This window comes from Citrus clementina, unplaced genomic scaffold, assembly GCF_000493195.1.
Source record: "Citrus clementina cultivar Clemenules unplaced genomic scaffold, Citrus_clementina_v1.0 scaffold_6, whole genome shotgun sequence".
NCBI classification, from domain to species: domain Eukaryota; kingdom Viridiplantae; phylum Streptophyta; class Magnoliopsida; order Sapindales; family Rutaceae; genus Citrus; species Citrus x clementina.
In genome coordinates this window covers 17448361-17463294 of record NW_006262139.1, presented here as the reverse complement: position 1 = coordinate 17463294, position 14934 = coordinate 17448361, and the positions used below count along the sequence as shown (strand labels likewise).

Below are 14934 nucleotides of genomic sequence, written 5' to 3'. Positions count from 1 at the left end.
TGAAATATTAATAAAATAAATTAGAAATTGAATCTTTGTCCTTGAAAATGGATCTTCTTTAGAGGAAATTTGTGTAAGTTGATGCAAAATAACAACTGTCAGTATTTGTACGTGAGGGTCCCTTTATATTTCTATTTTGTATAGTTATGCGCATTGAGCATGCAAGTACTTGGTGCTCAGAAAACTGAATTTCTGTCGTCTTGGTCTGTTTGAAAATTATGAAAAAGCAAAACCCAGCTTCAAATATCACCTCAAGTTCAAGAAATTAACTTTATTTTGCAGCCCGTTTGATATTGAATGAAGCATTAAACTTTGAACAAGAGCTCTACATTGGCCTTGTAATTTGTCTACGAAAGCTATTTCAGTACATAATTTGATGTAATTGGGCTTCTTGTATAATTGCTATTGTGGGGTCTAGTAGTTTTGTCAAAATGTTCATTGGAGAACAAAATTGCAATGGCAATCGAGCTTCACCTTTTCCAATGTGAGGAATTGAAACAGAATTTCTGTTTGCTTCTTCAGCAATACTATGCTTTGTTGATTAATAGAAGCACTGAAAATTAGAATTTTACACTTAACTACAATAGTACATTATTAAAAAGAGATTTTTTTAAAAAAAAAAAAAAGAGAAGGGTTTTGTACATATTGTTTGCTGAAGCAATTATGGCTTCAATTTGACATCAGTCAAATCAAACCAGATTTGCTTGAACACCTTGATGATGAGTTCATGATATTCATCAGAATTCAAGGAAAGGTAACAAGCTAGCAAGTCTTCCAAATCCTTCGATGCTCTGATGTTATTCTCTACGATCATCTCCACCATTGATTCTCTGAAGTCTCTCTGAGGATCAAATGATGACTTAACAATTGCAAAACTGTCAGACAAATTGCTCCTTCTTGAGCTTGAACTTGAATTACTCGATGAAGTGCTTCTTCTTCCATGAGCCTGAATCTTCCTGTTTGCGATTCTCGGAGAGTTCATTTTCATTCTGAGCCTTACACCAGGAGAATTAACAGAGTATTTCCTCAGAGGACTGACCTTGTGCTCTTTGTTAAAGATTCTCTCTTCTTTGACGACTTTAACAGATAATGAACCGTGAGCATGTGAGTCTTCGAATTTGACTGAGCTTCTTCTGTATTTCGTTGGCTCATTGGAATCTTTCTTATCTTCATCTAACTTAGAGGGCTTGGTTATAATTGGCGGAAGTTCAAGGTCCGATAAACTATCAAACCCATCAAGCTTACCAAGATTCTTGTCAACTGAAGCTATCTTATCAACATCAACCACTTTGATATCTTTTGCATTATCAGAACTGATTTTATTGCAACGACAAGAACTTGACCAAGCGACCATGTTATCAAATGATTCAGTAACAAGAACATGGTCTGACCTGTGGCAATTTTCTTGAACTCGTTCTGGCTCTGGAGAGCTATCAAGCGTTGAAGAAGAGGAGTAACCCGGCGGAGACTCGGTCTTTGTCCAGATTGTGGCACGGCAGCTGCAGCCGGCAGAGATAGAGGAGCTAACAAGCTTTGGAGCTGGCCTGTTGGTTCTTTTTCTGTTTCTTTTCTGTTTGGATGATTTTCTTGGTGGGTCAGGAAAATGGGTGTCTGTGGATTTTGTTTTTGTGGGAGAATTGTAGAATCTGTCACTTGCGGTAAGCTCTCTAGTGAAGTAATACGATTTTCTAGGATATTGAGATTGGTGATTTTTTGCCTGCTGCTGTGTTGTTGCTGTTGTTGAAGCCGATTTTGATGGCTGCTGCTTTTTCTTCACAGACTGTGTGTTGGTGGAGGTGGAGTTATGGCTTCTCGCTTTGCCCATGTCTTTCAGCCTGTAAAACCAGGCATTGGGCATCATATCTGAAAATCTGAACCTGTGATTTCCCATCAGAAAATGGAAGATGAAAAATGCTACAAAATCTTAAAGAAAAAAAGAAACCCTTCTTGATTTTTATCTTAATGGAAGAGAAATGATGAAATATTGAATATATAATATGAGACTCTAGATTTTGCTGTGGAAGAAAGATAATAGACAGAATTTGATTTTGGGTCCACATAAAGGAAGAAAAAGTTGGCATAAATAAAAAAGAAATGGGCCACCAGGTCAGGTGGTAAATGGCTTTACAAAGCTAATGACGCCTAATCACCTAACCAAATTGAAATTTGTTCCTTCATCATCATTACTTTACTTTTTGTTTATTTCTTAACAGTAAATTTATCACCAGCATTAAGTTAATTTATAACCTGGACTTGTCTTCACTACTTCTATGCTTTCGTACTACGGTGGATTAAGCGTTTTCTTTTGACGTGGCTCGCATGCTGGCCCTCTGATACAAAAGGTCCCCACTGAGTCATCTTTTAAACTTGAGAGTTTTTGCAGCAAAGGGCCCGGGGGGTCAGCTCGTTGTATCCTACAATTCAGGTTTCTGATGCAATTATATTTTGTTGCTGTAAAAGTGCTTGATGAAATTTCTGTATATTAGTGCTTTCAATCTTCTCTTTTGGCCACTAGGTTTCATGCTTTTAAGATACCGTCGGTTGACAAGCAAAGTGAAAAAGAACTCAAGGACAAGAAAATTAGGAGCTTTTGGAATTGGGACTCCGTGATATCAGTGCCAAACTTAAGAGAAATTCTATAATAAATTAAAGATATTACGTTAATCGTATAATAAATAAATAAGTCTATGATATATATGTATTTATTTTGAAATATCACCATGTAAGTGGTGATTATATTAAATTTAATTTTACATGTCATATATACACTAGTTGATTGTATTACCTCTGATGTATTCTTGAATTCTTCATAATAAGAAATTCTACAGTACATTAAAAGTATCGTGTTAGTTATACAACAAGTAAACAATCATATAACATACATGTATTTATTTTGAAAAATCATCGTATAAGTGGTAATTATATTAAATTTAATTACATCTGTCATACATATTTTAGGTAGCGTTTACTTTTTGGATTGGATTAGGAATCCTGGGGAGTGGGAATCCTAGGATTGGGAGTGTGGAGTGGGAGTGAGAGTATGTTGTTTACTTACACTGGAATGGAAGCATGGAATGGAGATCAGAATCCAATTTATGTGTTTACTTTGTCTTGGATTGGGAGTAAATAGTTTCAAATTACAATTTTATCATTATTTAAAGAATTATAATTTTTAATTACAAAACTAATAAAAAATATATTTAATGAATAATATTTATTTTATTATATTTGTAAATTTATTATAATTATTAATATTCTTAATTATGAACAATAAATTATTAATTGTAATTTTAATATAAAATGAAATGTTATTTTATTTTATTTTATATAATTATATTAAATTTATTATTATATAAAATAATAATATAATATTATTTAGTACAAAATTAATATTTTCTTAGAATAAAGTATTTATTATTATTAAATAAATATAGTACTATTATTTTTAAAATAAATATAATAATATTATATTTATTAATTCTCTATTAATATAATAATATTATTTTAAAATAATTTTAACTTAGAATCAATGTAAATTATTATTTAGTTAAATATAATATTATTATTTAAATAAATATAATATTATTTATTTTATTTTATTAATTATATAACATAAAATAAAAAAAAGGGTAGAAATGGGAGAGGTGGGAGTGGATTCCCACTCCCACCTCCCCCAATGGGAGTCCCACTCCCCACTCCAAAAATGAGTGGGGCCCACAGAGTGAGACTCCCAATCCCTCCCCATTTTAAATAAGTAAACGCTGGAGTGGGAGGAATCCACACTTCTCACTCCCACTCCAGCAAGTAAACACAACATTAGTCTAATGTATTCCAAAATATCTCCTGACTTAGAAAATTTTCCATGTGCCATCAATATAAATTACGCCCACTGAATTTCACGGAGCTTCCTTTTGCCTACCAGGGTATGTAATGTACTTAACATGAGTGATTAGGGAATAATGCTACACATATAAAGCTGAGATTTAAAAAATTTTGGTTTTCGAATTTATAATGTACTGTCACGCTATTTCCCACTTCATTAAAAGATGTTTCAACTTTTGATTCTGTTTGCAAATTTTGTTGAATTCCCTGCAGCAGCAATCTCATGTTATTGAATCATTGCCAGAGGACAAGAAAACAAAAAAATCAGGCCCAAAAAATAAAATTAAAATTAAATTAAAAAATTCCTCATGTAGCCGAAGCAGCTTGTAAAGTAAGGCTGAGAGATTGGTAGAAAGAGTAAAAATATGGAAAATTTTTGAACAAATATGATGGGTCACGGCATCATCAAACGGGTCCCTAAAATGGCCAACTTCATGTGTGATGCCAAATGCTTATCCTATCGTTTTCTGAATTCAGAACATCATCAACTAGGTAATGCAAAGATGTGCTAGCGAGGATCCTGCTAAAGCCAAGTTCATGGCTTTGATGTTGATGCCCATAATCTTTAGAACGTAGTGGCCTGAGATTTTGGCAATCCATCAATCAACTGTTCTATATTTAAGCTTTACGACAAATATTTTAGCGAGAGCATGTTATATGCAGTGTGGATGTATCTAGTTCACGAGAATATGCAAACAAATCTCACACACACCAAACTTTTAACTGATATATTTTGCGATGAATTCACGGTGAGCTCATATTTCTGTCAGGACTGCCAAATGCCAATGCAAACCACACGGCGCTGGTTACTGAGGGTGATTAGGTTTTACATGTAACGAAGACCTTTCTCAAAAGCAAAACCATAATTACACGACTACGCGAGCCAGTACAATAGTATAAATTGTCCGATGTGATCAATGGGCAATTTTGCATGTCTATTCCCATGCTATCGTACAATTTAAAAAAAAAATAAAAAAAAAATCCTTATCTTAATTGCTGGTTGGTGCAATTATATCTTCAGCTGCTGAGACGTTTTTATCAAATAAAACTCGAATGGGCCAGCCTCAATCCATTCGATGGTGAACCCTTAGCTAATTTTTGGTTGGAAGGGGAGGAAGGGGAAGAGAAAAGTAATTTGTATTTCTCTCCCATTTTTATTGTTTGGTTGATCATAAATTATAAAAATTTAATTCCTATTAGAATTTAATATATATCATAATGTAGAATTGAGATTCCAGTTCCACACCAAATAGTGATAAATTTAAAATTTTCTCCTGTTGTAAGCCAAAACATTCAAAATTAACCCTTCAATCTTTTATTATCTTGTTTAATGTTATCAAATAATGATTATTTTATTAATTTAATATTGTAAATAATTAATGTTACATTAGTAAAAGTTAAAGTAATTGTTTAGTAAAATCATTTTATTTATTTTATTAATTTGTAGATATAGAAATATAAATTTAGTAGTCATTTTAAAATAGCCGTTGTCGCCATTGTTGTTGCCATTGGACTGTCGCTGCTGCCATTTATATAGTATATTAAATAAATTTATTGTTTATGATTATATTTATGATAAATATTGAAAGTTTGACACAAATTATCCAAATAAAAAATGAGGCATCCCCTTTCTTTGTATAATTTTGTAACAAATTAAACATTATAAAAGAATTTCAATGACTCTCCTCTCCTTTCTTTCACTTTTCTCTCCTCTCATTTCCTTACTTTTCTTTTAACTAAACACCACTTTAGGTCAATTTGGTCCCCTACATCCAGCCCTCTTTATGATCAGGCTTCGGTTGGGTTAGCTTGACGTGTTGATTGTGCCATCAACTAATGAGGGGGACCAAATAAATTCTTCGTCTTTGCCTACAAGATGCAGTGGTTAATGATTCTTTGTTTTCACCCTGGAGCAAAGGACAAAATATTAATCTCAGGCAGTTAATGCATAGCTAGCTCACCCAAGCCAGCCAGAGCTTTCTTCTGATAATGATGGGCATTCACATGCTTGTTTGCTTTAGAGAGTTAAGAGGGAATGTTTTGTCAAGCATAGAACTCACAAACGAGTCCATTCTGTTTGAAAATGTAAGCCCAAAATTCTTGTTGCCAAACTGTTCTTCAGTTGGCCCATAAGCATGGATTTTTGACTTGAAAGAAACTAAAAATGGGTTATCCATTTGATCCTGGAAATTTTCACTTGGACCATCCTAAAATGGACCCAAACTTACCCTGGTCTTCCTGGAAGTGGTCCCATACTGCCTTCTTTTTGTAAATTGTACATGGATGTATACAGCAGTATCTGATAATTGATCTGGGGATTATTCAAGACTCTGTAGATTGGACCAGTAATGTTGCTGTGTCACAATTTCAAGCATAGGAGAGAAGTCAAGTCCGAAATCAATCATGTGTTTAATGAAATGAATGGCATTATCTTTGATCTTAGTTGACAAAATAGGAACAAAACGTATAATTTATTGTATATGAAATTACAATATGATTGTAACTAGAGCGAAAAAGTGTATCAAGTAATTGAAAGATTGATTAGAGATCAATCAAGATAGTTGTTGATTCGTTTGCCGGGACCAGAAGGTGGCACACGAGTTCCTTTAGGAAGGACATTGAGAATTAAGTACTCATACTTTCTGTTGCTGCCATTTTTCTCTGGAATAATCTGAGATTCAGATTCAACTTTCTTCTTCATAGGCATCTCCAGAGATCTTGATGGAACTTCAAATTTTTGCCGAGGGAGAGAAAGATATAGTACTTGTCCCTTAATGGGAACATCTTTTTGGAGAAAATTACCCACCAGTACTCTGGCACAAGAAGCTTGGCATATGACCATGACACACAAGAAAGCTGCAATAACAGCAGGGTCAACTTTTTTTAGTCCCACCATTGGAATTATAGATTGAAGCTTCAGTTTTGACACAGAATAAAATAATAATCGAAGAAAAAAGAATGATGTGGGCTGAGTGAGTGAAAGTGAGATGCTTTCAGGCAATTTATAAGAAAACGATTTGGAGACTTTGACAAAATTGGCATTCTTCTTAGATGGTGAAATTTGAAAGGCAGCAGTAGAAGGTTCCTGCTGGCAGCCATTTCGGTATAAGACCTTCGTGTTTTGACACTTTAAATATTTGACTTTGAAGCACCGTTTGTTTCAGTTGACAATCTAATGCCTTTTTTTTTTTGCGTCAGTGGTTGCAACCCCAAGGCTGGACCTAGGAGTCGTCGTTTACCCGGCTTAGCTGCAATTGTGCGCTGTGAAAAAATAACCCATTTTCACAGCAGCAGTTGCGGAATAAAATCAATAGCTATATAAAAAAAAAAAAAAAAAAAATTGTTGGGCGTTTGACAAATCGAATATCAGTGCAGTAAAAGTTTGGTGATTTTTTCACAAGCCAAATGTGTGAATTCTTGTTTATTTCTTTTTGGTTAATGCGTCATTTGTTGGAAGGGCTGCCGAGGCTTTACCAAACAAAGCCTGCGGCCTGCTTGACAAACATCAATCCCCAAAATATACTTCATATTATAGATTTGTTCTTTTTGGAGAATTATTGCAATTCGTGATTTACTAAAAATATGAATTAACATGCTTATGGAGATAAGACCTTAAATCTCATATTAAAAAAAAATCTAACCTTACCCGTAATTGTAAAAAGAGAAATCAACAATTATTGGAAAAGCCTTGGTGGGCAAAATATAGAAAAAATTACACCTGATCTAATTGGACATTGTATTGCCATTGAAAAGATTAGATGGTGGCGTACTAGAGCAACATTTTGGATAAATAAATGAATAACTATATTTATTTTACAGAGATTACGGATCAAAGAACAAACATATCAACTTAATTATTTGTAGCATAATTTACAATTAAACTTGGAGTAAAACATAATTGTAATTAAAATAATAATAATAATAATAATAATAGTAGTAGTAGACTAGTAGTAGTAAAATTGAAGTGTTAGCTTGGCAATACTATTCTTGAATTTGTCATAGCTGTCGTGGTGACGGTGGTGGTTGAAGAACTACGGGCATCTAACCCAGCAGCCCATCTTCTAAGAATCCTCAACAGTGCTGCCGCCTTTCTTCTTGCCCTCGCAGTTCCACTTTCCATTAATTCCCATATTACCCTCTCAATCCCCGGCACCGCTGCAATATCCGCCACCATCTCCGACCCGCCTTTTCTACATATAGTCACGAGAGTCGCCGCTGCACTTTCTCTCGACGTGTCGGACCCTTCCCTTAACAAAATGCACAGTTTCTTTATTGTATTATACGCCGCCACAATCGCCGTCAGCCCGCCTCTCTTCACCACGGCTTCGAGTATGGTTACCGATTCTTCCGGTAACACGTCCATCGCCTCAGCTACAATCTCCACAATTCCTCTCTCTACCAGCCTCCCAACAGTCTCTCTATCGCCCGCCAAATTCAAAATTGCCACCAACGCGTCCCTCTTTGAACTCGTGGGCCCCCCTTTAACCAAGTCCATCAACCCCTTCACGACACGTGTCTTCCTCCCCAAGGTCTTCCTGTGTGCGTGCACACCGGATAGACTGAATATGGTTGCTGCCGCGTTTCCTTTTGCCTCCCACGTGGCCCCGGATCTTAACACCTCGATAACGCCGTTTAACGCCCCTTCAGTTTCCATTATCCTCGTTTTGTTTGCTTCTAGAATTGAAAGGTTGAGGATCGTTGTAACTGCGTTGACTTGGAGGTTGGGGAGCCGCGAGGCTGTATCCGGACCTAAGTGACGTGCAAGTAAAGCAATGGCTCCAGCTTCGGCTATGCAAGCGCGACTATCGGAGTCTGTTTTAGAAAGGGAGCGAAGCTCGTAAACGGCGTCGTTTGCTGCCTCCATCGACTGTGAAGTAGCCAACTTATTGATCAAAAACGACGCCGTCATTTTCGTTGCCTCTAACGCCGCTTTGTTGGTTACAACTCCGTTAACTTTTTCGCTGCTTGCCGCGTAATCGAAAGGTATCCTCTGTTCGCGACACCACAAAGCTATCAGATTCTTCAAAGCCGTGTTCGTCACCAAATTCGTGTGGGCCAGGGTCTGACCTGTCTTGGGACACGTGTTGTGTCCCGATTCAATCCACAAACTTATCGACTGACGATCGTACGTCTGCCCCGTCGCCACAACAACCGGGTTCCGCATCAATTCTAAACTTATGGGACACCGGAAATCCGCCGGAACGTTCGCATCCGACGCCGATTTCTTCCGCCGTAGTCTCGAATCCGATTTCTGAACCGAGGCGCCGAAGAGAACGCATTTCGTGTAACGCACGAGTCCGATCAAAGCAGCAGCGAAATGTTTCGATTTTTGATCGGTTTGATTTTGAATTTCTTCTTCGAGACTCTCGATTTCTTCTTTACAAGCAGAAGAATTGCGTAATCCCAAGCTTTCAAACATTTGCTTAAGAATCGAATGATCAGGAACGATCTCTTTCTTGATCTGATCAAGCGTGGTTAAAACCTGGAGCCTTAGCTTGTCATCCTTCGAATCAACGAGAGCGCCTTTGGTTCGTTTCGAACACTGCTTCTTAATCAAAACGACGACGTCTTCGACGTCCTGGCTTAAACGGAGCTCTTGCAAAGGCATGATATCCAACAGCGTCGATAAATCAATCGTCAGCTCGTGGAAATTGTTCGCCGCCGTTTCGATTTGCATTAACAGCCACATCTTGCTGCCGTTATAACAGTCCTCGATCAGCGTCTTCATTCTTTGCAAAACTATGTACATTTCTTCAAAACAGAGAACCGCCGGCGGAGAGAAAAACGAAACTTGATTCGCCAAGAGCTCTTCGAAAAACAGAGACAGGAGCTTCACTTTCCGAATGATCGAAAGACAGCTTCTCTGAAGAAGAAATTGAAGCGGCTTCATTGATGAGACTTCCTGCGATAAAATGAGAAGCGATTCGACGAGTTTCAGGTCTGAGAGCGTCGGCGATATGAACGCCCCCGCCGATGGCCGCCGTTTTCTTGGCGGGAAAATTTGCGGCGACACAGCCATGAAAAATGATGATATGACGAAGGAAAATGGACGGTGTAAATTTTGTGTTAGAGAGCGGCTGAAACTTGAAAGCGTTGTTCTGATTCAAGCACAAGAAGAAGAGATAATGAAGATTGATGAAGTCGGTTTAAGGAATTCGTCTAAAGATAAGAGTTTCGGATGAATATTAGTACTTAAAAATAAGAAGTATGAGTCAGCAAGATTGATTGTTGGTATTTGACTGTTTTCCGTTGTTTCTGTTTCTGAAAACGAAAAAAAAAAAAAAAAAAGGGAGCGGGGGCGGTCTGCAAAATTAGAAGAGTTCAATTTCTATTTTGATTTTGCGTGGAAAATATCAACCGTTGGATGGATCGAGTCCGTGAGGACCGTGACCAAATAAAAAGGATAAGCAGGCGGCAACGGCAAGTGAAAACAAAATGATAAATTAGTTAATTAAGATAATAAGAAGATGAACTGGGAAGCACTAAAGAAATGGAGATATGGAAACAAGTTGGTAAAGGGGTTGTTGTGGACTTGATCGAGAGGGTTACGAATTAATCAGCACCCACTTGTGCACGCCAATAAAAAAATTTTGTGGCTTTCTTTTATTTTGCTGTACAAATAATATAATCCAGCCAGCCAGCCAGGGTGTTAAAGAACACTTTTTCTTTCATTTCCTTTCTAAAAAGCGTACAAAATAAATATAAAATATCATATTTCCATAACCAACACCAATTATTAGACCAGAAAATGCTGATGCAGTGATGCACTTCTAGAAAACCACACACATATAGATAGAGACTTTTTTTTAAAAATAAGTTTTAAGTGATTGAGCTTAATTTTATATTGATAGGGCTAATTACACTTTACAATATATTTTGAATACTCTTAATTTAATTAAAATTTTATATTATTAAAATGTTCATTATGTAAATTATATATTATTCACACCCATTTAAAGCATCCATTAGATTAGAGAAAGTCAATCAAAGTTTAAAATTAATGACTTTTTTTTTCTTTTTAACACTGATTGTGGTCCAATTTTATTTTTCTTAATTTATTCATAAGGCACGATAAATTAGGTGTTTCAATTTCATCCACGACTCAAATCTGCTATTGCAATATCTTTAGTTTTCTTCCTTTATCCTACTTGGTAAACGCTAATCGAGACCTAACAACAAGCAAAAACATTTTTTTGACAAAAAAAAAAAATTGTCCTAGGCCCATACTCCTATTTTAAAAACAAAAATACCTCTATTTTTTTTTTGTGATGATACAGCCACAAACTTTTGTACAAATTTATTTTATACAAACTGATGTAGTATTAATTCATTAGTTGAATAAAAATATAAAATATTAGAAATAAATCATGTGGGCCAAGAAATATTGAATTCAACCAATGAATTAACGCCACATCGGTTTGTACAAAAGTTTATGACTATATCATTACTCTTTTTTTTTTTCACTGTAATTGAAAATTTGTGATGGACATTTTCTTTTCTATGTGTTTTTGTTCAAAAGAAAGAGAAGAATAAAGTTTGTTAGGTGTGATAAATAACTTTATATAAGTAATTCGATGGAGGACTATTTGTGCATTTGAAAGAGTGTCCAAAATAAATAAATAAAAATTAAAATTGTTCAGTGAGTTTACAAAGTAAAAGAATGTACATAATAGAATTTAGACCGCAAATAGCTTTATGCATTTTATATTTAATAAATAGTGTTTTTGTTTATCTGAAACTTTTTTAACTTTCCTTGAATTCACAATTCACCTTAAGCTAAGATCATGTTTGGTATTATGATCGAACAACTATAGTTTAGAAGATCCAAGTGTTTAGTAAATACTTATTGTTGTGATTTAGAAGCTGAGCTGATTTTATTTGTATACTAAAAAATCTATTATATCTTTATTACCTTTGTTAAAATTATTATTTAAAAGTCATTTTTTTATAATTAATATAAACTTTTATTTTACAATTATATTTTCTTTTTCACGTAGTTGTATCTTAGAAGGCACAACACTTCAATACCAAATAGACTTTAAGTAAATGAACACTTGTTTTCAGTGATTGTAAATTTATTCAATTTTTTAGGTCAAACATTTCATCAATTTTTTTTTTTTAAAAAAGAAAATGCAAGAAAAATTGAATTTTACTTGAACCTTATTTTAATCTTGGGGTACATTAAGTCAATTTAACTTAGCTAGTGATGAACTTCTTGTTCGTTATTAATCGAAGGTTGGTAATTAATTGCGCGCGCGATTGTCGCTTTCTATGATAGGCATTTTCTTATAAAATGGATAATGTTTCCATTTTCTCAAGGCATTAATTGCTTGTATGTCTTGATTAACTTCTAGATTAAGTTTTATTTATTACCAAAACGAGTTTTTTTTTTTTTTCAGAAAATGAGATAACCACCAATCGAACAAATCAATGGCGGGTTCGCCATATCATTAACTTCACTTGGCTTCACTGGCAATTAAGTCCCTTTAAGTGGCTTGATTGGGTTTGCTCCCCAGTTCAAGTCACAGGGAAGTCGTCTTTGTTGGGAAAATCTGTGCCTCTCAGTTTGAGTGGGAACTTCTAATCTGGGTTGTGGTACATGTTTAAAGGTGCCTCCCACAGTTGGGGTCCTCCCCAAAATACTTCGTGGTCAAAACCAAAAAAGAAAAAAAAAACTTTACTTGGCTTCGTTGAAAATCTTTATCCTGTGCTCAATGCTCATCAACAATCCTGAGAAATAAATGCTGCTTAATTTTTCTGCATTTTTTGGCAGATCATGATTAGAAATGATAATGATGATGGTTGATGGTGATGCAATGGAAGCTCTATTTGGTTAGGGTTAGACAGAACCGCTTCCATGATTGAGGAGGACATACGGGCCCTAGCAATTGCATTAAAAAGAGTTAATTCTGTTCTTATTTATTTCTTGTATTCTCCTCTCCTCTACCAACCAACAATAAAAATAAAAGTGGATTAAAGCTTCATGTTGACTCAAGTAATTAGGTACTCACTCTGCTCATCATTTTGATCAAATCATTACTAGCTCCAAGATTTTTATATTTATTAGTTGTACTTTAGGGATTATTATTTGTCATAGAGACGATTAAGCGATCAAAGACTAGATCGGGAATATTTATTTGTTGGTTTGCTAGACAATATTTATGCAACATAACGAATAATTTGTTTCTTGCCCTTCTATTTTATTGGAATATTTGACGCAAATGAGGATAAAAATATATATAGTAGTTTAGCTTTGGCCATATTATATCGAAATTCGATGCCCCTTGTGCGGTTTGCGCCTCATGGAATATAATGTAAATGTAAGATATTGTTCTGCTCAATAATGTCATTCTAATCAAACTAATTTATTAAATTTTATGTCGTAATACTAAAAGCTAACTGAACATTTCAATAGAAAATATGAAATTAGTGAATTTCAATATTTCTAATATTAATATATATATATATAGAACACGTGAATCCACACGTTCTTATGACCATGGTGGATTTGTATTTATTTAACAACTTAAAATTATTTATTTTAATTGAGTGGTTCCTTCTCTAATATGGTCCTAGAGTCCTCTATATATCTTTAAACCTCACGCCCACCCTTGTCTTATCCCCATACTACCCGTCTACTATATAGACAGTATAAAATTAAAAGTGTTTGTAGTTTTATGCGTATAATTAATAAGGGTGGATGCTCTAACCAACCTTGTGCGTGATGGCTGCCTAACACCTAAAATAAATCGCCCCCATGCTCTCTTTGAAACTTAATTTGAAGGCTTGTTCAACTTGCTTATTATAAAAAAAAAATGAAAATGCAATACAATCTGCTACAACACTTGGTCATGTATTCAATTCGAAGGAATTCGTGCTCGTTCAATTCAACCACTTTCCCATGAACTTAAAAAATGAATGAAGGATATATATGGGATTACTACTCCTTGCATTGAAGTAATATTAGGCAAGCACTGACTAATTAAAATGATAATGTACGTAACCCATAGATACCCTCTCCTGAGTTCTATTGAAGTACATGGCGTTAAGCTATGACAAGTATATTGATACACGCGTAGCTAGCTAGCCCCTGCCTACAAGCAACATATATGTTCGAACAGATAGTACCTTCTTACCATCCCCTGAAGCATCAATTTGATCAGCTTCTGCAGCCCAAGGAACATTGCTTCTAACAAATGGTACACTTATGTACTAAAAGCTTAAAAGAAACCACCTCGGTCTCATGGGTAGCATGAATTAATGAAGGTCAAAAAGTCAAAATCAAGTTTTATATATGTGGGTGTACACACACACACATACATACACATAGATATATATACGCATACACATGTGTGTGCGGGAGATATGTACTGCTAAGTTATACTATATGTAACTTACATCAACCTACAATTTTGTGTGTGTGTGTGTGTGTGTGTGTTAGTTTTTAACTATTAAACAATTAAAAGGTCGTGAGAGACTACTTCGGTGAACTATAAATTACAAATAATTTTAACTTAGCAACTGCATATATATGAACGATTAGTAAACATCACATACTCTTTTGCTAATTATTGTCTATCCACACTTCAATTGACGAATTTTATTTCAAATTATGCTCTTATGTGTCAAGTGCAGTGGGGGAATTAGATTTAGCCAGATAGAGACTATAATTTAAAGATATTTTAACATAAAGAGGAGGTAAGATAACAACAAAATAACAAATTTACGTATAAATAAGTCAAATCTTTAGCTAAAACTTAATCTTTATCTCTTTAATTCGTAATAAGAGTAATGACCTCAGTAACCACATATATTGTATTGTATTATTTGACCAGTACTCATAAATTCCATGTCATCAACTTAAGCTTTGAAAACGGATAGTACGTAGATTGATTCTCATTTTCAACCTTTATGTACGAGAAAGTCAAAATTGAAATATTTGACCGGAGACAATTAGGCGGTTGGGCAGGAAGATCATGACATTTTCAGGGAAATTATTTATTCACACACACACACGGAGGAACGATAACGAAAAGTAAGCATTCTGCGGCG

General features: G+C 34.9%; 2 protein-coding genes across 2 annotated transcripts; both read right to left on the bottom strand.

Moving 5' to 3' along the window:
• Nucleotides 1-509: 509 nt before the first annotated feature.
• On the bottom strand, nt 510-2032 carry LOC18040023 (transcription repressor OFP3). Its single transcript, XM_006429490.2, has one exon. The coding sequence runs from the start codon at nt 1889-1891 to the stop codon at nt 662-664; it is 1230 nt and encodes a 409-aa protein (XP_006429553.1). The 5' UTR covers nt 1892-2032; the 3' UTR covers nt 510-661.
• A 5677-nt stretch (nt 2033-7709) lies between these two features.
• On the bottom strand, nt 7710-10151 carry LOC18040022 (U-box domain-containing protein 16). Its single transcript, XM_006429489.2, has one exon. It carries the CDS (start codon nt 9899-9901, stop codon nt 7850-7852), a length of 2052 nt encoding a protein of 683 aa, XP_006429552.1. The 5' UTR covers nt 9902-10151; the 3' UTR covers nt 7710-7849.
• Nucleotides 10152-14934: the final 4783 nt, after the last annotated feature.

Coding starts and splice junctions, on each gene's coding strand:
- LOC18040023 (XM_006429490.2), bottom strand. CDS start 1,891: ATGGGAAATCACAGGTTCAGATTTTCAGATATGATGCCCAATGCCTGG.
- LOC18040022 (XM_006429489.2), bottom strand. CDS start 9,901: ATGGCTGTGTCGCCGCAAATTTTCCCGCCAAGAAAACGGCGGCCATCG.